A 27,909-nucleotide genomic window follows, 5' to 3' on the forward strand; every position below is an offset into this window, starting at 1 on the left:
GAGCATGCCTCTCCGGTGAGTGACAGCAAGGAGGCCACCGTGGCTGGAGAGAGGTGAGAAAGGCCAGAGTGGGACTGGATAAGATCAGAGGAGGGGCTGGAGGCCACATCACGTGGGGCTTGTGAGAAATGAGAAGCCTTTGCAGGCTTTTAAAGTGGGTTCTCTATAAACCCAAAGTTATGCATTAAGGACTCTGACGATGCAAAACCACATCCGAGATAACCAGTAGAAATGGAACTGGTGGCACTTAACAGGAGAGACCTGATTATTTCCTAATTTTCTGTCTCTTAGATACTGGATCCAGTTAGAAATCTGACCAATCATAACCATATTCCTCTTTTCTGGGCAAGAGTGAAGAGGCGGGTGGAAACTGTTCACCTCTGTCTTTTCTTTGGAGTTTAACAAACCTATGGTCAGCTCCTCGAAGTAATAGTTAACATTTATTGATCAGTTACCATATGCCAGGCACTGTTCTAAACAATTTACATTTATGAATTAGCTATTCTCAAACGTATCCTCTAAATCAGGTGCTATTATTATTCTCATTCTTTAGATGTGGAAACGGGGATCAAGAGAAATTAAATAACTTTCCCAAGGTCTTCCAGGGCCCAAGTTGGGATTCAAATTCTGGCAGCCTGGCGTTAGAGCTTGGGGCTTTACTACAGCTGATGCTGTGGAAAATCAATGATGTATCACGTATATACCCACCTGAGACCAAAGCAATCGACCATACAGCTTCTTCGATGTTACCAGAGAAGATTCTGAATTGTGTAGAACTTAATTCAGTTAGTTCCAATACAATGCAGTAAGAATTTGCCTCTGCTTTTTCCCTCTTCCTGTTTTTACCCTTGGATTCAGGGTGTGTTTGGTCACCACGCAATTTAGAGAATGACCACCAGATGGCAGTACAACCCAAATTTAATACAATACCAGTAATTTTTTTTAAATGCCCTTTATTGAACAATTTTGGTTTCCTTCCTTTTTCATGCCTCCATACAGAAATAATGTCTCTAAATTGAATATTCTGCCCTTTGGTCCCACAGAGAAATTGTCCAGAATATTTCCTTCTGTTTTGCTCAGTTACAGCCCTGCAAATCTTTCCCAGGGCCTGGGTGGAGGCTGGTAGCTTCCCCTGTAGCTGTGCAGGGCCTGGGCTTGTACTGGTTATGTTTTCATTTTCAGCATCTACATCAAAAACTTATTAGTGAAACACAGCCAACTATTGGGAAAATAAAATGTTTCATTTTTCAAAGAATTGCATCTGAGGCACTAATATTGTTATCTTGCATCTGCAGGGATTTACTGAGGCCTCCTTCTTGCCCCTTAGAGTCGGTAGATGAAACTTAAGATTCTGGCTTTACCTCTTTCGTCGGGCTCCAGGAGTCCAGGCATCTGGACGCTGAGGTTACTGCGGGTGTCACCTGTGGACACCACCATGGGCTCACACTGCCTGCAGCCTGTCCTGCTCATTCTGTTTCTCCATTTCCTGAAGGACCTCGAGGATATTTAAGTTTGTCCTGTCATTTATGGCAGCTGCCATAGCTTCCAAGGAGAAGGGTTTTTTTTTAATGCCAGAGAAACTCAAGAAGGTTCTGCCCTGGTCAAGCCAACATTCTTCTGAGCAGAGCTCCTTAGGGAGATTAATCTACAAAGGAATCAAGAAAAGCAAAAGCAACAAGGTTTTGGTATGTGGTTAAGCAATTCCTTCGCGTTTCACACCTCTTTCCCCTGCTTTCTTCCCTTAACCGAGACCTGGCTCTCTCCTGTGGATGCTTCTTCCGTGGGCTCGCCAGGCAGAGGCTGTTCGTGATCCTGCGTTTCATGTTCAAAGCCAGCATCTTCATTTACCTGCACCAGCTTCCATCGTCCTCATTTTCAGACTCTCCTGCCACACTGAGGGTTTCAGAACTTACTCAGTCACCCTCTGTATTTTAATCCCTGACATCATCACCCAATGTTCCTACCTCTATTTGTCCTTCTATAGCTTTTTAACTACTGTACCTCACCCTGGAAGGGCCCAAACTATAGCCTTCTTACTCTTCGTTGTACGTTTTTACCACCTGCTACTTAGTGGTCAGTTATTAAGCAGATGTTGAATTAGATTGATTGATCAATTATTATCTTGCGTTTGTTTCCTAAGTTAGAGATATCTAGTAAATTGGGTTAGACTAGTAACCTCAAAACTGGACGGCCATACCTTAGAGATATACAGTTACAGATAGCTTCAAGGGAATACATTTCCAGATTCTCAATTTCCACACATTCTTTCCTAAAATGTACTTGCCTGAGAACTGGCCTGTGATCAAGGACTCATGCTGGCTTCCCTTTCCCATCTCCTCTTTCACAGTTTCCCTTCTCCTACTTTAAAAAAGAAAAGCATATTTCTCATTCATGCAGAACAGATGCGTTAACCTTATGTGTAAAAACTCTAGAACATTAAACAGAGGGATATTTGAAATACGGTGCCAGTGCTGAGAAAGTGAAAGACTTGTATAACTGAATAGCCAATCATTTTGAAAATCAAGTGGTTTCTAAATATTTGTCATATGATAGATTATTTTTTTGATAATAGATGGTTGTGTGATGTTCTTAAACACATAACTTAAAAGGAACTCAAAGAACTGAGCGACATTGTTAAAACAAAAGTTTATCCTTTTCTACTAATTGATTTTTTGAAAAAATTTTATTGGTGCTCACAAATAAAAATAAAAATAGAAATAGTATTGATGCTGAACCCTGTAGCATTAAGTAATAATCATTCTTGGATACATGAACTAATTGGGAAAAAGCTCATCTATGGAATGCATTTCCAACAATATATTTTTATGTTTGATATTTGTCAAGATTTAGAATTTATATGTACTATTTTGATCGATAGTGAGTAAATTAAAATTGTAACGATAACTAAATTCAGACATAAATTTTCAACATGTGGAATTTTATGGCTACAGAAAAGATTTAAATAATATACATATACGTGTTGCAGAAGAATTTGATAGAGGAATCCATAAAATACTTTCAAGCATAAGGATATATAAAGATAAAGTTCTGTGGAGGAGTGGGGTATAAAACAGGTTAAGGAGAAAAAGGAATTTTATGAAATTTTTAACTCTAAACACATCTCATCTTAAAAATGTTTGATAGTGGGTATCAAATTGCTATGGCATTTAGATTCCATTGGATACCTTTAAAAGAGTGAAATAACAGCTTTGTTTAAAATGTCGGTATTTTAAAGTGCTGGAAGTTATATCACTTACAACTATTTAAACTTAAATAATTTCTTTAAAAATCCTAAATGTCTATTTAAAAATGTGTGAGAGGGTATGTAGGGTTCCCAAAAATTTTAAGGGTGCTTGTGAGTGAGATGTTTAGGGATCACTGGGCTAGGCCCCATGGGTATCTTTTTTTTTTCTTTCTTTTTGAGCTCTTTATTCTGCTTGAGTTGCCCAGTGTACCCATACTGTTTTTAAAAATAAGGGTTTCTAGTATGGCTTAATAGCTGGTAGAGTATATTTTTGAAATTAGCCTGGCTGTTTGTGGATTTTTGTCCTCATAATCCATATAAATATATACAATTTTGACCATGATTTTATGAGATATAATATCTTTATAAATTTATTTTAGGGTATCTTTTTTGACTCCAAGCCCAAATGGTCCCCTACTTCCCTTGCCTAAGACTGAATCTTGGAAGTTACTACCCAAATGGGATGAAGAGTTTATACCTACAAATATTAGAGGAGAAAGAGCCAAAGTGAAGATTTCCCCATTGCCTTTATTCACAGAAAAACATATCTTCACATTTGTCCTGAAATCTGACCAGTTGGAGCAGCACTTTTTCTCCCATAGAAGAAGTGAGGTGTCAGTTGTCAGAAGAAATGGAGAGCGGCTCTGTCTAGCTCCCAAGTGATACTGTGAGACTAAGGTACAAAATAAATGAAACTGGGAATATTTATATCTGCTTATAGTATTGAGTCGTGGCATGTTTAACCCAGGTTCACAATTTGAATAACTGCCACTGAACTGTAATAGTAATCAACAACTACTTCATTATTATTTTCTATGATTTTTGTGTTTCCCCTGCCTAAGAATGAGGGAGCTTTCCAAGAATTTGTCCTGCTTATTGTTAGATGGGGTGCATTTACCTTGATATTTGATGTTTAATACATTGAATTTTCTGATATTTTGGATTGAATGTTTTAAAACTGAATGATAGATAGGGAGGGTGGGAGGGAGACGCAAGAGGGAGGAGATATGGGTATATATGTATAACTGATTCACTTTATTATAAAGCAGAAACTAACACACCATTGTAAAGCAATTATACTCCAATAAAGATGCTAAAAAAAAAACAACTGAATGACAGCCCAAAGGATTCACAGACATTATAGCTTGGTTAATAAGTAATAAATGAATATTTAAAGGTTGCTGGGTATCTATAGAATCAAAGATTATAGCATGTCCCATGGCTCTAGGCTCTCTCTGCTGTGCTGTGGGATTTAGGAGAACCAGAAAGAATCAGGAGTGAATTTCCTTCTAAGGATGGACGTTGCTTATGCACGAATGAACTGTATGTATGTTAGTTTCAGGTGCATTACATAGTGATTTGACATTTATATACATTATGAAAATGACCACTGTGATAAGTCTAGTAATCACTTGTCCCTATACAAAGTTATTACAATATTATTGACCATATTCCTTATGAAGTGTATTACATCCCCATGGCTTATTTATTTTGTAACTGAAAGTTTGTACCTCTTAATTTCCTTCACCAGAGGGTATGGTGCTAAGTAAATGGGAACTTTCTTAACAAGAAAAAGTTAAGGTCATTTACAAATGACCTACAGCAAATATCATACTTAACCATGAATTAGTAAATGCACTTATCTTAAAATCAGGAATAATTCAGAGAATGCTGCTATCACTATTTGTTTTCAGCCTAGTACCAGGTTCCTCGCTTGAACATTAAAATGAGAAAAGGAAAGAAAATATCAAATAGTTGAAAAGGGAGAAAGAGAAATGTCATTATTTGTGGATGACCTGATTATCTCTATAGGAAACCTGAAATAATCTATAATTTATAAAATAGACATATTTCAATTTCTCTATTTGCAAAATCTAGATTATGTCATTTTATGTTATGTTATTTTATTTTTAATTTTTAGAAGTAAGTAGGACGTTGTGTAGAATCTCCCAACATTGAAATTGGACTGCAGTTTCCAGCTTCCCCTACAACCAGGAGGCAGTTTTGTGTGAACTAGCTCTGCTAATCTTAGCAACTTTTACAAGACCTTAATCTGGAGATGAGCATGTGTGAAAACACTCTTCATTTTGCTGGCATATATTGCCTGCAGAAGCATCCAGGTTAGAAAGAGAGCAGTGGTTGTAGGATTGAATTCTAACACGGAAGCACATTTCATAGGTAGCACTCACTATTACTTAGTGAAATTCTTAGCGTTTAGTGCTCTGCTGCAGATGTGCTTATGGGAGTGGTTTTCTCACCAGACCAGCCCTTCGGCAGAGGTATTGCCATTGTTCCTGGAAACTTCGACATGATCCAGTTTCTCCAGTCCTTTGAGTGATTTTAGGATCCAAATGATAAGCTGTATTAAGTAACCTTTCTGCTGAAATTAGCTTTAGTCCAGGTTAGTGTGTAATAAGTGTCCTCCTGATACACAATTATTTTTACTTTTTTCTTATCTTTAACATGCATGCTTATTTTATACAGTTGTATTCATTGTGTCTAAACAAGATTGGATTTATAGTCACTTAGTTTTACTATAAATACTCCTTTCATGTTATTTGCTTTTCAGTGTTATTTAAAACTTGTTTTAATGGTTACAAAATAGTCCAACATTCTGTTAAATGCATTTTATTGTGAGACATTTGGGTTATTTCCAGGTTTGGGTTATTTTAAGAAATGTAGCAATAATCACTTTTATGCATTTAACTTTTTTCTTTCTTTGAATCTATTCTTTGGACCACTTCATGTGTGGCTTTTGTACCTACGGCTATGTTACTTCCCAAAATATTGTCCCAAATTTCTCAACATAACTTCTGAAACCCTGGAATGTAGAATATTTTCAGAGAAGTTTTATACTCATTGTCTTATTTGTTCATCAGAACAAATTCCTTGAGTTTGACAGGGCAGGTTTTATTGAACTCTTTCAGTTGATAAAACTGAACTCCAGATTTTTCTATGACGTGTCCAGACATTACCCTGTAGTAGCAGAGCTGATATCAGAACCCCATGATGCCAATATACTATTGTCAGTGTCTTTGATTTCTCTCAAGTACCTATCCCATTTGCCACACTGTTCTAAGCCCTGGGGCTACAGCTGTGAACAAGACAAAGTAAACTAAGTTCTTACTCTTGTGGAACTTGCCTTCCAAAGAGACAGGCAAGAAACAAAGAAGAGAATCATATGGAACTTCCTTTAGGTATCAATTACTTTCCTGAAACTGTAGCATTTGAATGAATCCTTTTAACCTTTCTTCCTCCTTTTCTCTCTCTCTCTTTTCTACTTTCTTCCTTTTGATTCCTCTTTTCCACCCTATATTTATCGATGTATTTAGCTGGACTTTGTGCTATATTTTAAGAAAAATAGTGCAACATGAGTGATGTAAGAGTGCAGAGTCTAGATGTGGAGAGAGAATGATTATAATAAAAGTGAATGTAATAGAAAAGCAGAAGATGCAACAGGATAAGATGGCAGTTCACTGAACCAATGTGGGTCAAGGAAGGCTTCCAAGAAGGAGGATGCAGGAGTGAATCTAGAATAATGAGATTTCAGGCAGAAGAGGAGTTGGAAGGGTTTTAGGACAGGAGTTCACAGAAGGATTAGCATGTAGAACAGCCCACAGGGTGCATTCTAGTGTGGATTACCATGGTTAGAACAGTTCAAACTGTAAGTTCCAATTTGAAGAGGAGCCTTCTCAGAGCAAGGAGGAATATGACCTCATTGGGGTGTGTATGAAGCTTTATAGATTGAAAACCGGACAAGATTCATAGGGTTATAAAAAAAGTTATTTAATACAAATTCCTGATAGGGATATAAAAATAAACTTCAAAAAGGGCAGTTTTTGTGAGGTATAATGTTCTGAAAACTTTTCCTTTAAAATTAAAAAAAATTTTTATACAAATTTTAAAGGTTACTTTCCATTTATAGTTATTACAAAATATTGGCTAAGACATGGAAACAACCTAAACGTCCATCAAAAGATGAATGGATAAAGAAGATGTAGTACATATATACAATGGAATACTACTCAGCCATAAGAATGGCTGAGAATGAAATAATGCCATTTGCAGCAACATGGTTGCAACTAGAGATTATCATACTAAGTGAAGTAAGTCAGAAAGAGAAAGACAAATACCATATGATGTCACTTATATGTGGAAACTAAAAGAGGATGCAAATGAACCTATTTACGAAACAGAAACAGAATTATGAACATAGAGAATAGACTGGTGGTTGCCAAGGGGTAGGGGATAGGGGAAGGGATGGAGTGGGAGGTTGGGGTTAGCAGATGTAAGCTGTTATATATAGAATGAATAAACAACAAGGTCCTACTATATAGCACAGAGACTACATTCAACATCCTAGGATAAACCATAATGGAAAAGAATATAAAAAAGAATGTATGTATATGTGTAACTGAATCACTTTGCTGTACAGCAGAAATTAACACAACATTGTAAATCAGCTGTATGTCGATTAAAAATAAAAAAAGCCCAAACCACATAATATTGGCTATGCTCTTTGCATTGTACAATACATCCTTGAACCTATCTTATGCCAAATAGTTTGTACATTTATGTTTGTACATCCCGCTATCCCATCCTGTTATTTTCCCTCCCCACCACTGGTAATCACTAGTTTGTTCTCTTTATGTGTGAGCCTGCTTTTTTTTTTTTTTTTTTTTTTGTGGTATGCGGGCCTTTCACTGTTGTGGCCTCTCCCGTTGCAGAGCACAGGCTCCGGACGTGCAGGCCCAGCGGCCACAGTTCACAGGCCCAGCCACTCCGCGGCACGTGGGATCCTCCCAGACCGGGGCACGAACCCGCGTCCCCTGCATCGGCAGGCGGACTCTCAACCACTGCGCCACCAGGGAAGCCCGAGCCTGCTTTTTTTATGTTCACTCATTTGTTGTGTTTTTAAGGTTCCACATATAAGCGATATCATACAATATTTATCTTTCTCTGTTGGACTTATTTCACTTAGTGTAATGCCCTCCAAGTCCATCCATGGTGCTGAAAATGGTAAAGTTTTGTTCTTTTTTATGGCTGAGTAGTATTCCTTTGTACATATATGTGTGTGTGTGTGTGTGTGTGTGTGTGTGTGTATCTCACATCTTTATCCATTCATCTGTTGATCAACACTTAGGTTGCTTCCATAACTTGGCATTTGTAAATAATGCTGCTATGAACATTGGAGTGCATGTATATTTTTGAATTAGTGTTTTTGTTTTTTTGGATATATACCCAGGAGTAAAATTGCTGGATGACATGGTAGTTCTATTTTTAGTTTTTTGAGAAACTGCCATACTGTTTTCCAAGGTGGCTGCACCAATTTACATCCCCATCAACAATGTACAAGGGTTCCCCTTTCTCCATGTCCTAGCCAACATTTGTTATTTGTGTTCTTTTAAATGATAGCCATTCTTAGAGGTGTGAGGTGATATCTCATTGTGGTTTTAATTTGCATTTCTCTGATGATTAACCATGTCGAGCATCTTTTCTTTTCATGTGCCTGTTAGCCATCTGTATGCGTTCTTTGGAAAAATGTCTATTCAGGTCTTCTGCCCGTTTTTAATTGGGTTGCGTTTTTCTGATGTTGAGTTGTATGAATTGTTTATGTATTTTTGATATTAACCCTTTATCGGTTATATCATTGGCAAATATTTTCTCCCATTCAGTAGGTTGCCTTTTCTCTATCTGCTAATGCTAATATCCACCTTCTGAGTGGGTGTCTTTATGTGGTTCCTAGATTGTCTAGGTTCTCCACTTCACACTGGACTATGTATGTTGGGGCAGGAGAAGGTATGAGAAATTCCCTGTGTTTTCCTTGCTCTCTACTTTCATTTGGTTTTCCACAGCAAGTAGACAGAAATTGGTGGGACCACAAGGTATGTACTTATTGGCTACTACCTTGACTTATTTTTCCTTTAGCATGAGGTCTGTCTAACTTCATATTTAATAGAAATTTTACGGTAAAGACCAAAAAGTTTCAGCCTTTGGCCATGTACCTATTTGTGGTAGCTATAATCAGTCAATTCACTTTTCCTTTGGAGAATTTCCCAAGAAGTAGAAAATGACTTTATAGTGGGTACTTGTCAGGGAAGAAGTATGGACCATATAATTTTGACAGTCTTTCAGAGTGTATTGGAAATGTTTAAATCTTATTGCAGGTCAAGATTTAGGCCTGTCTTGCAGGTTTACCTATTCTCCCCTTCCCACCAGCATACTGATTTATTATAAATATTTTTTAATCTAAGACTTCCGGGCACCATGTTAAATATTTCACATATTAAATAAAAGCTTCATCTTACACCAACTTTTAAAAGTAGCAAATTGTGAAGAAGTGGAAATGGATGTACAGAGATCGTGTGTTGCTGTTCTGGACACATGGCATATATGGCCAAGAACTGTTTTGTATTCAAGTAGTCTAAGTTCAAGTAGTCTAAGGAGGCTGTTACTAACATTGCTTTATATTATTTCACTGTCTGGCCATATGTTGGCACATGATCAAGGATCTGTATTGGACTGCCTATGACTAAAATTTTGATCTTCCTTCTTTTCACAGTAAGGCTGTCTTATTGCATATTTTTGGAAAAAGATTTAATAAGTCTTGGGATTCTTCTCATTGTCAAACTTTCAGCTTGTGGTAGGCTCCTATGCTGGGTTCCATAGACCACCACATTCTTTTGGAGAAAAGTTGATCTTCTCCCATGTACTGGGCTCTAGGAGCTCAAAACTCAGATCTTTGACTCTTATGAATTCAGTGACATTAGGCACTGTTTTTCCCCTGGCAGGTAGTATATAAGGGAGCCACATTCTGTAAACTTCTACGGAACTGTCAACAATCTCTCTCTCTTTCTCTCTTTTTTTAATGTGTGTTACAGTTTTATTTGCATGAATTGCCTCACTAGTGGGGGATATTTGGTGAAGTCACCCAGCTGGTCAGTCATAGGCACACGTTGCCTCTTCTGCCTTTGGCCCTGCTGGGCTGGAATGTGCCCACAGTTCATCTCACCTGATTGCCTACCTTCTCTTCACATCTACTCTTCTCAACAAATGTATCAGTATTCAAATAAAGCCACATTAAAAGTAAAATACATTTCCTCTTATAAAACTATCCAGATAGGAATGGAGAAATCTCAGGGAACAGAGTTAGAGCTGCACTTTGGAAACTTAGAGTAATAAATATGGAGCATCTGCACTAAATAATATAATCTGTGATATAAAATGTGTGCTAAACATGCAAAAGACCTTAAGAACCCAGGTTATAGGTAGTTTCCTTCTGCCCGAAATGATAGTTTTTTTGTTTTTTTTTTCTGTCTGCTTAATTATTTAATCAATATAACCAAGTTGGTCAATCTTCTTTTGTTGAAGACAAACCATCAAGGAAGTAAAGGAAGGCAGGTGACCCAGTGGAATCCTGTTATCAGCTGGATGTTGGGTAGGTAGACGAATATTCATTACTAAGAGGCAGAGACCATATTTGTAGAATGGCCTTAGCTGGATATCCAGATTTAGGGTTACTTATAGTAAATAATCCCAGAATCCATAGATTTATGAGCACAGATTTCTGGAAATGGCTATGTCAGCCATACATTTCATTTAATCATTTCACATATAAAAGTTTGTTTTAGGGCTTCCCTGGTGGCGCAGTGGTTAAGAATCTGCCTGCAAATGCAGGGGACATGGGTTCGAGCCCTGGTCTGGGAATATCCCACATGCTGCGGAGCAACTAAGCCCGTGCGCCATAACTACTGAGCCCATGTGCCACAACTACTGAAGCCCATGTGCCTAGAGCCCATGCTCCGCAACGGGAAGCCACCGCAATGAGAAGCCCGTGCACCACAACGAAGAGTACCCCCGCTCACCACAACTAGAGAAAAGCCCGCATGCAGCAGTGAAGACCCAACGCAGCCAAAAAAAAAATTTTTTTTTAAATTTTAATCTTATACCAACTTTAGGATATATACATATCTTCTTTTTCATATTCTTTCCCATTATAGGTTATTACAAGATGTTGAATGTAGTTCCCTGTGCTATACAGTAGGTTCTTGTTGATTATCTATTTTATATATGGTGGTGTGTATGTTAATCCCAAATTCCTAATTTATCTCTCCTCTCCCCCTCCCCCACACTAGCCCTTTTGTTAAACATAAGTTTGTTTTCTATGTCTGTGAGTCTATTTCTGTCTTGTAAATAAGTTTCTATTATTTATTTAGATTCCACATATAAGTGATATATGATATTTGTCTTTGACTTACTTCACTTAGTATGATTATCTCTAGGTCCATCCATGTTGCTACAAATAGCATTATTTTATTGTTTTTTACGGCTAATATCCATTGTGTATATACACCGCATCTTCTTCATCCATTTATCTGTTGATGGACATTTAGGTTGCTTCCATGTAAATAGTGCTGCTATAAACATAGAGGTGCAAATTAGAGTTTTCTCCAGATATATGCCCAGGAGTGTGATTGCAGGATCATATGGTAGCTCTATTTTTAGTTTTGTAATGAACCTCCATACTCTTCTCCATAGTGGCTGCACAAATTTACAGTCCCCCCAACAGTGTAGGAGGGTTCCTTTTACTCCACGCCCTCTCCAGCAGTTATTATTTGTAAACTTTTTTTTTCTTTTTTTTTTTGTGGTACGTGGGCCTCTCACTATTGTGGCCTCTCCCATTGCGGAGCACAGGCTCCGGACACACAGGCTCAGCGGCCATGGCTCACGGGCCCAGCTGCTCCGCGGTATGTGGGATCTTCCCGGACCGGGGCACAAACCCGTGTCCCCTGCATCGGCAGGCAGACTCTCAACCACTGCGCCACCAGGGAAGCCCCTATTTGTAAACTTTTTAATGATGGCCATTCTGACTGGTGTGAGGTGATACCTCATTTTAGTTTTGATTTGCATTTCTCTAATAATTAGCAATATTGAGCATCTTTTCATGTGCCTGTTGGCCATATGTATGTCTTCTTTGGAGAAATGTCTATTTAGGTGTGTCCATTTTTTGATTCAGTTGTATGTTTTTTTGATATTAAGCTGTATGAGCGTTTGTATGTATTGGAAATTAATCCCTTGTCTGTAGCATCATTTGCAAATATTTTCTCCCATTCTTAGGGTTGTCTTTTCATTTTGTTTATGGTTTTCTTTGCTACGCAAAAGCTTTTAAGTTTCATTAGGTCGCACTTTTTTATTTTTGTTTTTATTTCCATTGCTCTCGGAGATAGATCCAAAAACATATTGCTGCAATTTATGTTAAAGAGTGTTCTGCCTATGTTTTCCTCTAAGAGTTTTACAGTATCTGGTCTTACATTTAGGTCTTTAATCCATTTTTATTTTATTTTTGTATATGGTGTTAGAAAATATTCTAATTTCATTCTTTTACATGTAACTCTCCAGTTTTCCCAGAAGTGGGAAAGCAATCTTGAACTTTAAACCTGGAACACATACTGTAGCTCATTCCTGACTTACTACAAAGATATACACATACGATCAAAGGATCTTTGCAAAGCTAGCCAAACAATTCAATGAGGAAATATAAAAACTCTTCAACAAATGGTACTTGATAAATATCAATATTACCGAAGAGAATCTAAACCTTATGTAATACCATTCCAAAAAATAAATTTATGATAGATTATAGATATAAACCTAAAAGCTAAATGAGAAAGCTACTAGTACAAACACAGAAAGGTATTTTATGAGCTTACGGTAGCCAAAAATTTCTCAGAAGGAATACAAAATGCATCAATATTAAAACAAAAAATTGATGAGTTGGACTGCGTCAAAATAAAAAAGTTTGACTCATCAAAACCACCATCAAGAGAAAATAAACAAGCCACCAATTGAGATAAAATACTAACAACACGTATCTGATAATTTATGAATTAATAATGAAAAGACAAACAAACAAATTGAAATGGGCAAAACACCTGAAGATATAATTTACAAACAAAGATGTAAATAAGCACGTAAAAAACCACTCAGGTTCATTAGCCATCAAAGAAATAAAACCAAAATGAGATATCATTACATATCCACTACAGTGATTAAAATGAAAAAGTATGACAACAGATGTTGGCAAGGATGTGGATGAACCAGAATTCTCATTCATTGCTGGTGGGAGTGTAGGATAGAACGAGGACTTTGGAAAAGTGTTTGGCAATATTTAGAAAATACTTATATCTATCCTATAACCTGGCAATTCTATTTCTGGGTGTTTATTCAAGAAAACTGAAATATGTCACAAATGGTTTCATAAATGATAATTCACAGAAACTTTATTTGCAATTGCCCAACAGTTGGTGAATCTTTCTAATTTTTTCTCAAGTTTAACAGATGTATAATGATAACTCTTGCTGAGTTTTTTATATTTAATAAGAACTTTTTTAATTAGAATGGTAAGAAAGACATCCGTATTTTAATAGGATGAGGACTAAAACGTACATGCAGGATGATATGCGCATATTCTTGCTGAATTTAATCAGCATTTGCTAGTCAGTAAATTCAAGCGTCTTGCGATTAGCTTTCTGAGTTCCTTTTTTTGTAAGTTGCCTTTTCATATCCTTTGCTCATTTTTTCTATTAAAAGTGTTTTTTGATTGATTTTCTGCAGTTCCCTAATTATTTTAAATATTGGACATTTGTTGGTTTTAGAACCAACTTTTTATGTCAACTGTCTATTAACTTTGCCCATCATGGACCAAGAAGAGTTGAGGAATTAGGCATACTTAAGAAAAACATGAGAATATACTGGCATTTCCCAATAGCAGAGTTTTCACCAATTACAGATAGAAATCTTGACTAGAATAAATATATTATACCCTGGATCTTTTGTAGCATATCCACACTACTTATTTGCACCATCCTTTGAAAAATCCTTAATCAATATGGTTTATGTTAGTGTATTCTGTTAAAATGATGAAAGAGTTTGGGAAATTAAGCCCCACTTTGTAGCATATGCTGTGTTAAAACGAGCTCATACATAGGATATATTTGGCTTTGTTTTTCCAGACAATTTCATTCACTGGAATGATCCCATCCTGGCACAATAAAGAATCTCAAAGACTTGATTACATAAATGGGAACTAATTAAATTAAAAAAACTAAATATATGATCCAGCAATCCCACTCCTGGGCACTTATCCAGAGAAAAACATGGTTTGAAAGGATACATACCCCTCAATGTTCACTGCAGTGCTGTTTATAATAACCAAGACATGGAAGCAACCTAAATGTCCATCGACAGAGGAATGGATAAAGAAGATGTGGTACACATGTACAATGGAAATTACTCAGCCATTAAAGAGAATGAAATAACGCCATTTGCAGCAACATGGATACAACTAGAGATTATCATACTAAGTGAAGTAAATCAGAAGGGAAAGACAAATACCATATGATATCACTTATACATGGAATCTAAAAAAAAAATAATGCAAGTGAACTTATTTACGAAGCAGGAACAGACTCACAGACATAGAAAAGAAACTATGGTTACCAAAAGAGAAAGGGGGTGGGGGAGAAATAAATCAGGAGTTTGGGATTAACATACACACACTACTATATATGAAATAGGTAACAACAAGGACCTACTGTACAGCACAGGGAAGTATATCCAATATATTGATTTCCTATTGGCTGAAAAGTGTGGAGTCTGGAGTCTGTTCTTTACAGGGCACCTCTTGCTGCATGTACATTAACAACTCAGGACACACACAGGCCAACCTCTAGAAGACGTCTTAAAATATACAGGTCATGTATAATATAACTAAAATATTTCAACAAATTCCCACACTCCCTGAGCTTCCTGATTTGTTCTCAGGGATCTCTCCATTCACCTGGGGGCAAAGGCTAAGAACTGGATTTCAAACAGAAGCAAGTCTATTCATCAAGGGCTTCATCATTATTGCCTTGGTTAAATGTACATTGCAGAGATCTCAGAAAAAAATATCTATGTCTTTTAACCTATCTGCTACACAAGTGATTGCTATTCCTGATGCTGAGACATCACAGGATGGACTGGTGAGAGTTTAGCTAATGACTCCACGTGTGGCCAGGCAGCCTGCAGGTGCCTTGGACTGACATGAACCCCTCCTGCAAACGCACACCTCAGATAACAGCCACAAGTGAAAGTAAGTTCCTAACCTAGGAATCCTGTTAGCCTCTTCTCACAAAGTCACCAGGTAGAAATCTGAATTTTAGCAGGACCCTAAGCAGAAATCCTTAACAGAGTTACTGAGAGTGGGCCCCAGGCTTTCTCTATGAGCCCATAGGGTCTGACAGTTCATATAGTAGAAGTTTCTGCCCATATATGTGCAGACTAACCCTCTGGCAGAAATCAAATAGGATTTCTTTGCAAAGTTCTCTTGGGTTTTGGATTTGAAAACTACCCGATGCAGATTCTTCTTACAGACCATTTGAAAAACAGATGCAAGCTTCTCAGTGGTATTTGGTAAAAGTAGCCTCACTATTGAAGAACATCACACTGTTCTGAGGCCATAAATAACTATGGATTCCGGTCGTGCCCTGGATGATGGGAGATAGACAGTCAAATATGTGAGGACCATTAAGAAATGCTCCCTCATAGTGTGGAAGTTTACTTTTAAGGGTGTGCTAAGAATGAAATTTCAGGGAGTGACCCACTCATACAGAAACATGTTGTATTGCTGCTTGCTGGTGGCAAATAGGGCTCTCAAAGAACCTCCCTGACATCATTCCAAGTGGTCTGGGGCATAAAATGACTGAATTACCAATGAAAGTTCTTGAACTGAGAACAATGTTCCTGCTTGGAAGTTAGTCTCAAGCAGGCTCTGCAGATACCAAAACACTGATGAAAGAAAGCAAGGGTAAATCTTTTCACTGCATAGAGTTGAAAGTTCCTTATTTAGCAGTGAACAAAGTTTTAAGCTCCTGCCCTCTGGGAAGAATTTAGATATGATAGACAATAAAAAGAAATGATGTAATGAAGAAAACGCATCCAATATTAACAGGAAAATATTGGATTAATAATGGCTGTGGGTGAAATGACCTGACACCGGCAAGTGGATCACATTGGACCTCTATTGTTAGCACCACGGTTCTGTAAGTGGGTTTAAGTATTGGGTATTAACTGGGCACTCATGCTACACTAGGATTTGCTTATCCTGTAAAGGACTAATCTTGTATATAAAATAAAAGTGTGGAACAACCAATTCATCATTAGTTTGGTCCACTTGATTGTATTTCTTCTCAAGGTATGAACTGTACTGTTACTATGAACTACTATTTAATGTACAGAAGTGATCAAGAAACATGATGTTTTTTGATGAAATCCAGTTTTTCAATTTTCTTTTTCCTATTATTATCATTTTCCATCTAAGAAATGTTAGCGTTCCTGAAGTTTAGATAGATGCACTTTTTGGTTTAATTCTAGATGTTTTATAATTTTAGTGTTTATGATTTTGTCTTTGATTTTTGTGTATGGTATGAGATATGAATCATGTTTTTGTTATCATATAGGTAGTTCTGTGTTTTTTCAGCATAATTTGTTGAAAGAATTTCCTTTCTTCTATTGAATATCCTTAGCATTTTTGTCAAAAACCAATTAACAGTAAATGTGTGAATCTATTTTATAATTCTTTATTCTACTCCATTAACCATTTTTTCTATCTTTATGTCAATATCTCAACGACCTGATTAATATAGCTGCATAAGTTTGGAAATCAGGTGTGTGATTCCTGCAACTTTTCTTTTTCAAGATTATTTTTGTTCCCTGACATTTTTACTTTGTCATATACATTTTGCGATCTATTTGTTAATTTTAACAACAAGCCTTCTGAAATGTTGACTAGGATCAGAGTGAAGGTACAGACAAATGGATATTTAAAATTGTTATTTCTTCAATGACATGAACAGAATATACCTATATTTATTTAAGGTTATTTGATTTCTGTCATTGAAGATTTTTTTTTTTCTTTTTTGCGGTACGCGGGCCTCTCACCGTTGTGGCCTCTCCCATTGCAGAACACAGGCTCAGGACGTGCAGGCTCAGCGGCCATGGCTCACGGGCCCAGCCGCTCCGTGACCTGTGGGATCTCCCTGGACCGGGGCACGAACCCGCGTCCCCTGCATTGGCAGGCGGACTCTCAACCACCGCGCCACAAGGGAAGCCCTGTCATGGGTATTTTGATAGAGATTGCATTACATAGTTGCCTTGGATAGACTGATGGGACGTTTTAACAATATTCCTCCAATCCATGAATATGGGCTATCATTCTATTTACTTCTATCATCTTCAATATTCTTCTTCAGTGTCTTACAGTTTTCAGAGTGTACGTCTTTCACTTCCTTGGTTAGATTTATTCCTAATTTTTTGGAATAGTTTGAGAAGGATATAGGTGTTCACTCTCTCCTAAATGTTGGATAGAATTTACCTGTGAAGCCATCTTGTCCTGGATTTTGTTTGTTGGAAGTTTTTAAATTACTTCTTTGATTTCATTACAGGTAATTGGTCTGTTCAAATTTTCTATTTATTCCTGGTTCAGTCTTGGGAGATTGTACATTTCTAAGAATTTGTCCATTTCTTCTGGGTTGTCCTAGTTTTTGAATGGCAAGTGACCTAAGTTGAACCAATCAGACTGAAGCCAAAAACTTTTGTATGGAAATAGGGGGAAGAGATTTATTCTTCAGGTGACATGTACTTGAGGAAGCATTTAGCCCAGGATTGAGTGGCAGCCATTTTTGGATTATGAAAGGCAAATCTAATTGAAAACAGAACAATTATCAAAGAAGCAGAGGCAAGAAATGGAAAGAATAAGCTGCTTGGTCCCATTATTTGAGCTATAAACTCAAACCTCAAGTGAAGACAGCTCTATCTCTAAATTCTCGGGCACATGAGACAGTACATGTCCATTATTACCTTAGACCATTTGAGGTTTTTGATACAATCAAAGTCATTTCTATTAGAACAAAGTTGCACAAACATAAGGCATTTAAAAAAGTGCTCATCAGCCTGTAGAACAGTGACTGGCATGTGATAGAGGTATTTGTCTTGAAAATGTTTTTGTATTAGTAGCAATAGTTAATTATTGTTATGTGTAGCAATAGTAAAAATTAGCAATGAAACTAATGATCACTTATGTCTTCAGGTTCTGGATGAATGTGGGTGTGACCACAGAGGCCTGAGCATTTGTTCAAATGAGACTTAACTGAGCTTTCTCTTTCCTACTTGTCACCATCTTCCCTCTTAATTGCCAACACCTGCAAACACACAGTTCTTGTCTCAGTAGAAGACCCCTGGCTCTTGAATATGTCCCCTTTGACATTTAAACAACCGATGCTCCTCATATGCACCATAAAACGCTCATATTTCAGCTCCTTCATAGGCATTCTAAGAGGGATATAGCCACATAGAGGGACCAAGGGGTTTGAACCAATTTTCTTTCTTGGGTAAGACCTGGAAAATTGGTCATCTGGGATTAATTATCCCTTTCCACTTCCAATACTTCACCCTTCCTACAAGCATATGTGATTTTTAAGGGACATTTCCCAATTGCCATGAATTCTTGCAAGTTTTCTGAGTTCACAGCCCTTTGAATTCTTTGAAGAACTTTGGTTTGCTTTTGTTTGCAGGGAGTTCCGAAGCAGAAATGCACTGTAACATCTTGCTCGGTCATCACTGCTGTGTTGCCTTATGGTTATTACTGACAGTTAGTGCCCCCATGGGTTTAGTCTTAACTTCATTCTGCTGAAATCTTAGCTCATTTCTCTCCTCCCATTCTTCAGCAGGGAAAAACAATTGTTCCCCATTCCCTGCAGGTAATAATGTGGCTTACGCATGTAAGCAATGACTCAGTTCTCACTCAATCTGCTCTCTCTTCAGCTACATCATCCTAATGCCCACTGGACAGATTGAAATAGTCCAAATCTATTTTTAGGCACTTTTGGCAACAGACAACTTAGAAAATTCATCTCACCCATCTCTCTGCATCTAGGCAGGATCACTTTTTGCCTGGTCGAGCAATATTCTTTCTTCCTTCTGAAGTATTAAGATCCTCAAGGGGAGGGAACAAATCCCAGACCTTCTTCCTACTGTTTCTTTACATAGCCACTAAAGCCCTACTTTCAAATTTCTTCCTTCCTTCCTTTGGGTGTACAGATAAAGAGAAGGTCCCAGTGCCTGTCTTCTAGTAGTTTTAATATATATTGGGAGATAAATTTTATATAAGGAACAAATTGGGAGCCATTTCTGGTGTAAGAGCTAACATAGGATTTATTTGAATGGATGAGGAAGGCTTTGCATCTAACCTAAATCTTTGTTGCTATTGTTAAGTTCATGAGATGGTGGAAGTATTTTATTACAGTTCATTTGGGAGGATGAGGATGCAACAAGGTGGAATGAAACCAAATGGTGAAATACCTCATGACTAAATCAAAGATTCAATGGTTAAGATTTGAGATCATCTAATCTGGTCTCCTCATTCCTCATTTGTTCATCTATTTAAGAAACAGAGTGACGCTTATGCATCAGGTGGTTTTCTAGCCCTGAGGACATTAGTGAACAAAACAGATAAGTGTTTTCCTGCACAGAGTTTACATTCTATTAAGGAAAAAGAGGCAATAAACATGGAAGTAAACATAGAATGCGAAGTAGTGTAAGTTCTGTAGAGAAAAATTATGGCAGGAAAGGGGGATATGGATTAAAGGGGCTTCTACAGCTGTAATAGGGAGTTGAGGAGGACTCTGAGGCTGAGAGAGAGAAAGAGACTTGTCCGGGGTCAGGAGGCAGGTTTACAGCCATGACAATGCACAAGCTAACATTTCTTACTCTCAGTCCTGTGTTCATTCCTCTATTTCTTCTGCATGCAGTAACTACTGGTTACTGCATCCTGACTCACTAATGAGAGGCCACAGGGAAAAATGCTGAACAACGCATTTTTCTTAAAATGCTATAAATACAGTAACCTTGATTTTGATTATAGTATAAAAGTTGAATTTACAGGTACATTTGGGAAGTGGTATAGGATATAAAAAAAGACTAGCTGTGCCTTAAATTGCAACTTATGAAAAGAAATAATATAATGCCTTATTATATATATGTATGACTTACTGTTTGCTTTCATGCATAGAAATTATCTGCTTGCATATGATTGTTTACTGGTGACCAAGTATAGCCACAGGAACGTACGGAAGGAGAAAGTGGTATTAAAGAATGGTAACTTTATCATGCACTAAACATCTGAGAAAGAAATTTTCTTAGGATAGAAAATCTTTACAAAACCGTGTCATTAGAATTGTCTTGAGCCATTTGCTGTCCAAGCTCGGGTGTCCTATTATAGCCCTTTATGGAAACATTTCCCCGTAGAGACAGGACTGAGGAAGGATGGATGAAGCAGAGGACTTCCTTAGATACCCTCAGGCTATTAATTCCCATCCTCACACTAACAAAGAGGTGGGTATAGGGAAAATGATCATGCCGACCAGCAGGTAATATAATAGTCATTTTGCATTAGATATTAATAAGCACCAAGCATCAGCCTTCTCCACCCCTAGAAGAGTCACATCACTAATCTGGTTTGGTTTATAAAAACTGTGAAGTCTTGAGACCTTAGGGGCTGTGAATGTGTTAGAATAGGCAGCAAATGTGTGCTGAGCAAGGGCAGGAAAGTGACTGGAGGTTAAACGTTCACCTTGGAAAACTGCCTAAGAATACAAACTGATGCCCAGGAAATTGAGACTTACAGTTGTTTTATGAGAAAATATCGTTTTTCTGTATTAAAGTCATTAGGTCCTAAAGAATTAACAAACCTCAGAAATGGAAGAAATCTCACATATCATTTATAATATTAATAATTTCAGGGCTTCCCTGGTGGCGAAGCGGTTGAGAGTCTGCCTGCCGATACAGGGCACACGGGTTCGTGCCCGGGTCCGGGAATATCCCACATGCCGCGGAGCGGCTGGGCCCGTGAGCCATGGCCGCTGAGCCTGCGCGTCCGGAGCCTGTGCTCCGCAACGGGAGGGGCCACAACAGTGAGAGGCCCGCGTACCGCAAAATAATAATAATAATAATAATAATAATTTCAAACCCTTCTCTCATGATTAATAAGTGCCAGGCACTCTGCTCTGCTCTTCCAGAAAGTAACTCATTTGATGCTCACAGCAAGCTTCCGGAGTAAATATTATTCTAATTAGTATTGAACAAGATGGCCTTAATGTTCCCTTCAACTTAACTGAGCTTTAGGCAGGCTTCTTCTTGATTCTAGGCTCCTGATCTCCATTTTCTTAGAGCATTTTTTTTTTGAAAACTTGCCATTGTAGGCTCAAAGACTTAAATATAAGACATGGCACCATAAAATTCCTAGAAGAGAACATAGGCAAAACATTCTCTGACATAAATTGTACCAATATTTTCTTAGGTCTGTCTCCCAAGGCAAAAGAAAAAAAAGCAAAAATAAACAAATTGGACCTAATCAAACTTATTTTTTTCCACAGCAAAGGAAACCATAAGCAAAGCAAAAAGACAACCTACAGACTGGGAGAAAATATTTGCAAATGATGCGACCGACAAAGGATTCATCTCCAAAGTATACAAACAGCTCATGCAGCCCAATATCAAAAAGGCAAACAACCCAGTCAAAAAATGGGCGGAAGACCTAAATAGACATTTCTCCAAAGAAGACATACAGATGGCCAAGAGGGACATGAAAAGATGCTCAAAATCGCTAATTATTAGAGAAATGCAAATCAAAACTACAATGAGGTATCAAATCACACTGGTCAGAATGGCCATCATCAAAAAGTTTACAAACAATAAATGCTGGAGAGGGTGTGGAGAATAGGGAACCCTCCTACACTGTTGGTGGGAATGAAATTGGTGCAGCCACTGTGGAAAACAGTATGGAGGCTCCTTAAAAAACTAAAAATAAGTTGCCGTATGATCCAGCAATCCCACTCCTGGGCATATATCCGGAAAAGATGAAAACTCTAATTCAAAAAGAAACATGCTCCCCAATGTTCATATCAGCACTATATTTACGATAGCCAAGACATGAAAGTAACCTAAATGTCCATGGACAGATGAATGGATAAAGAAGATGTGGGGTGTGTGTGTGTGTGTGTGTGTGTGTGTGTGTGTGTGTGTATATATATACACAGTGGAATAATAGCCATAAAAAGGAATGAAATAATGCCACTTGCAGCAACATGGATGGATCTAGAGACAATCATACTAAGTGAAGTAATTAGACAGAGAAAGACAAATATCATATGATATCACTTATATGTGGAATCTAAAAAATGATACAAATGAACTTATTTATAAAACAGACTCACAGATGTGGAAAACAAACTTACGGTTACAAAAGGGGAAAGGGGGTGAGGGATAAATTAGGAGTTTGGGATTAACCTATACACACTACTATACATAAAATAGATAACCAACAAAGACCTACTGTATAGTACAGGGAACTACATTCTATATTTTATAATAACCTATAATGGAAAAGAATCTGAAATATATAAAAAGAATGTATATATATATATATATATATATATATATAAAACTGAACCATTATGCTGTACACCTGAAACTAACACAACATTGTAAATCAACTATACTTCAATTTTAAAAAGTAAAAAAGGTGGGAGGGAGGGAGACACAAGAGGGAAGAGATATGGGGACATAGGTATATGTAAAACTGATTCACTTTGTTATAAAGCAGAAACTAACACACCATTGTAAAGCAATTATACTCCAATAAAGATGTTTAAAAAATAAATAAATAAAAAGTAAAGAAAACATAATAAGAAAATAAAATCCCACCACAGCAAAAAAAAAAAAAAAAAAAAAAAGAAAAGAAAAAAAAACCCCTTGCCATTGTAAATTATTCCTCTACCCCTTTGAAACAGAAATCTCCAAGTCTCTTCCCAGTTCTACAACTCAGGACTATCTTTTACAGGGACCTGGGAGCCATCTCTTTGGAATGTAATCTTCGAAAGAGAATTAGCACCTTTATATCCCAGTTTCTGTGGGAGGGTAGGCGCCTAACATCATAGGTGCCTAGCCCTAAGTTGAAAAACTATCTCCTGTCACAAAGATATGAGAGAGATTTTTCCTTTGGATAAAGCCAGTTAGCAAATACAGATGGCCTATGGCCACCTCCTAAGGTCCTTGGTGCTTTTCTATTAGCTCACTCTCACCCTTAAAAACTATCACTCCTGCTTCAGCAGAGTTGAGTTCAGGCTTAGTTCTGGCCCCTCTCCATATTGCAGTAGCCATGAATAAAGTAACACAGTTAGTGAGTGTCTAGATTCTAAACCTACCCCTCACTTTACTGACATTCTGATGCTGTGAGTCAGGGCTTTCTGTCTCATTAGAATCCTTCCTAGAATAAACATTGCTGTGCTAAAAGCACTTTTATACCATTACTTTGCTTATTCCAATCCAGTATACTAGACAGGACAGTCCTCAGTAACTTTACTTTACAGTTGAGAACTTAGGGAGGTTAAACACCATGCCTAAATCATACAGCTGGCTAGTGAATGATGAGGGTGTAGGCTTTCATATTTGGGGCCCCAAGTAGGGTTTATATCCTTGTTGCACTCTGGAGCTGTGAATCTAAGTAGAGCCAGGTACCTGGGAAGGGATAACTTGAAATACCCACCCAATCCTCAGATTTTGGCAACTCTGAAAGCTTATACCCTCTCCAAACCAGCTAAGGACCTCTGGTCCCTCTATCCCCATTCCAATGGTCCCTCTCCCCACTCTTCCACCCAGCAGCCTCCAGAGGCCTTCATGTTGTCTGGAAAAGCCATCTCCTATAGCCTTTTCCACCCACATTACTTTCCTTTGAACCAGCTCCCTGTAATGACCCTGTCTTTCCCCAGCCTATACTTAGGATTCACTTAGAAACTGCAATTTGTATATGGACACCTGTCACTTTGCCTTGTGGGGCTGCAAGTATGAGCAGCCTGCTTCTTGTGGGTGTCCTACATCCCAGATTGGCTCCTCTCCTTTCACAGGGTTTCCTAGGTGACCCAGGATGGCAGTGAGGGCAATGGGGGTGAGGTGGGAGTAGTTGTGGCAGAGAGAAATCAGCATTGAAAGGGTGTTAGGGATTAATCTCCAAAATATACCAACAACTCACGCAGCTCAATGTCAAAAAACAAACAACCCGATCCAAACATGGGCAGAAGACCTAAACAGACATTTCTCCAAAGAAGACATACAGATGGCCAACAGGCACATGAAAAGACGCTCATCACTGCTAATTATTAGAGAAATGCAAATCAAAACCACAATGAGGTATCACCTCACACCAGTCAGAATGGCCATCATCAAAAAGTCTACAAATAACAAATGCGGGAGAGGGTGTGGAGAAAAGGGGACCCTCCTACACTGTTGGTGGGAATGTAAATTGGTAAAGCCACTATGAAGAACAGTATGGAGGTTCCTTAAAAAACTAAAAATAGAACTACCATATGATCCGGCAGTCCCACTCCTGGGCATATATCTGTAGAAAACCATAATTCGAAAAGACACATGCACCCGTGTTCACTGCAGCACTATTTACAATAGCCAGGACATGGAAGCAACCCAAATGTCCATCAACGGAGGGATGGATAAAGAAGATGTGGTATATATATATATATTCCATTGTGTGTGTGTATACACACACACACACACACACACACACACACAAATGGAATATTGCTCAGTCATAAAAAAGAATGAAATAATGCCATTTGCAGCAACATGGATGGACCTAGAGATTGTCACACTGAGTGAAGTAAGTCAGACAGAGAAAGATAAATATTGTATGATATTGCTTATATGTAGAATCTAAAAAAATGATACAAATGAACTTATTTACAGAACAGAAATAGAGTCACAGATGTAGAAAACAAACTTATGCTTACCAGTGGAGGAGAAAGGATGGGGAGGGATAAATTGGGAGATTGGGATTGACATATACACACTACTATATGTAGAATAGATAACTAATAAGGACCTACTGTAGAGCACAGGGAACTCTAGTCAATATTCTGTAATGGCCTATTGGCAAAAGAATCTAAAAAAGAATGGATAAGTTTCCCCAGTTTCTGTGGAAGGGTAGGAGCCTAACTTAGGGGTGGGGGGAGGAGAGCTAGTTCCAAGTTGCAAAACTACCTCCTGTCAAGAAGATACCAGAAAGTTTACTTTTCCTTTGGGTAAGGACAATTAGCAAACAGAGATGGTCTAAGAAGCCTGCCACTACAGCTCTTAAAAACTCTCCAGCCCTTTGTTTCCACCTAGCTAGGCAACCAGACTGGTCTATGCTCTATGACTGGCAGTACTATCAAAATAAAATAGAGTTCTGTTTGCTCGTAATATCTGGTATGATTTTTTTAATCTTTAACACTCATGGTTATCCTTTCTGTCTAATCCCTTTCTCCTGATCTTTGCTATTGTCGACTAAAAAATTATTCACAACCTAAAAGTTGAGAGCTGTTTTTTTAAAAAATATATTTATTTATTTACTTTTGGCTGCATTGGGTCTTTGTTGCTGCGCCTGGGCTTTTCTTTAGTTGCAGTGAGCAGGGGCTACTCTTTGTTGCAATGCGCGGGCTTCTCATTACGGTGGCTTCTCTTGTTGAGGAGCATGGGCTCTAGGCACACGGGCTTCAGTAGTTGTGACACACAGCCTCAGTAGTTGTGGCGCACAGGCTTAGTTGCTCCGCGGCATGTGGGAATCTTCCGGGACCAGGGCTCAAACCCATGTCTCCTGCATTGGCAGGCGGATCCTTCACCACTGCGCCACCAGGGAAGCCCTGAGAGCTTTGTTTTATTTGGCGAGAATTTTTAGGACTTCAAGCCTGGGAGGCAGAATCTCAAGTAATCCTGAGAGTACGGCTCTGAGGAGGCCAGGGAGGGGAGCTAGGATACACAGGAGTTTTGTAACAAAGCGCAGGTAGTCGGGAACATCAAAAGATTACTATTAATTAAAGAAAACCAGATATGTCAAGTTAAGGAATTTCACGCTTTTCTATGTATGAGAAGATGCAGGAATGTGGCTCACTGAAATCATTCCTTTGATATACACCTCAGCTATCTGGGGCCAGTATCCTGTGTTTTCATATCCTGAGTTTCCTCAGGGCTCACCGACTCACGTTGAAGGGCTGCAGTCATTGATGACTGTGACATCCTTTGTTTACTGGTATGGTAGGCAATATTCTAATTGTCTACCATACACTATCTTGCAGTGTATTAGGCAACCAAGTAATACATTACTGTAAGCGTGCGCGCGCGCGTGTGTGACCTCTCCCACCCTACTAAAATTTTCTTCGAGAAGGAATGTATCTAAAATGCTCTATACCACATATGGCCTGGTAGAGTCCTGTCAGTGTTCAAGCTCTGTTTATTGACAAAACATTTTCCTTCTGACACAAACCACAACTGCTTATTCTTTTTAAAATATGCCAAGGTTGGGCTTCCCTGCTGGCGCAGTGGTTGAGAGTTCGCCTGCCGATGCAGGGGATGAGGGTTCGTGCCCCGGTCCAGGAGGATCCCACGTGCCGCGGAGCGGCTGGGCCCGTGAGCCATGGCCACTGGGCCTGCGCATCTGCAGCCTGTGCTCTGCAGCAGGAGAGGCCACAACAGTGAGAGGCCCGCGTACCAAAAAAAAAAAAAATTCCAAGGTTTAAAAACATATTTTTATTTGTATTGTTTTCTGCCAGCAGAAAATACTGTGAATTTTTTGCCATGGCCAAGAGGAGGGATTCTGAATCCCACTCATCTCTTTTCCTATGAAGATCCAAAATTTAGGATACAGGGAGAAAATGGTTTTAGTGGGGAGGCTCCAAGCGTATCTCCTTGGATGAGGCCTCAAGAAGAAAAACAGGACAATGGTATGGTGGAAGACTTCCTGGAATTTAATTGGGAGCACAGAGGGATGAATAGAGGCTCAGAGGGAATCCTACTGTAGGCTGCACCAAGGTTTCAGGGCCTGAAAGTGGGATTTGTGCTTCCTCATTTAGCTTGAGCCCTTTGAGAGTATTCCAGTAGCAACCCTTGTTCCCCAAATTTGATCATCCTTAAATCTTCTAACTGTCCTAGGCAGTGTCAAAGCTTGAGAGAAAATTAAGTATTTGTCCAGGTTACCACTGTCCCTATCATGTAGATCATGTATTCTAATACCCACAGAGTAGAAAAACCAAAGAGAAATGAAGTGACTGCCTAAGGTCTGTCTCTGTGCATGCTGTTCATGATAGCATCAGGATGGAGATTCCAAGTCTCTTACTCTGGTCTTCTGTCCGGTGTACCAGGCTGCTTTTCTCCTACTGAGATTAGGAGTCTGTAGGGCCAGAGAGCAGGAGCTGGATATTGGAGGCCATACAGCCTCCTGCAAGAGGAGGTGGGAGTTAGGCTCTTCTATGAAGCTGCTGCTGTCAGAGCACGTGCTGTGGTGGTGGTAAAAGCCTGCAATGGGAATTTAAAAGAAACACATCATGCATTTTTTTAAAAATTGAAGTATAGTTGATTTACAATGTTGTGTTAGTTTCAGGTGTACAGCAAAGTGATTCAGTTATACATACATTCTTTTTCATTATAGGTTATTACAAGATATTGAATACAATTCCCTGTGCCATACAATAAGACCTTGTTGTTTATCTGTTTTATATATAGTAGTGTGTATCTGTTATTCCCAA

General features: G+C 38.4%; 1 protein-coding gene across 1 annotated transcript in view; it reads right to left on the reverse strand.

Annotated features, from left to right (window-relative positions):
• Positions 1 to 4,256: 4,256 nt before the first annotated feature.
• The window catches only part of TESPA1 (thymocyte expressed, positive selection associated 1), a 65,061-nt gene continuing 41,408 nt past the window's right edge, over positions 4,257 to 27,909 (reverse strand). The window contains 2 exon segments of the mRNA XM_089920832.1: positions 4,257 to 27,484; positions 27,486 to 27,679. Of these exon segments, the coding sequence (XP_089776958.1) occupies positions 27,437 to 27,484; positions 27,486 to 27,679 (242 nt within the window). The 3' untranslated portion in view covers positions 4,257 to 27,436.

This window comes from Delphinapterus leucas, chromosome 11 (genome assembly GCF_059928025.1).
Source record: "Delphinapterus leucas isolate spDelLeu-1000000601 "Yukka" chromosome 11, BTC_Dleu_Yukka2, whole genome shotgun sequence".
In the NCBI taxonomy this organism is placed as follows: Eukaryota; Metazoa; Chordata; class Mammalia; order Artiodactyla; family Monodontidae; genus Delphinapterus; species Delphinapterus leucas.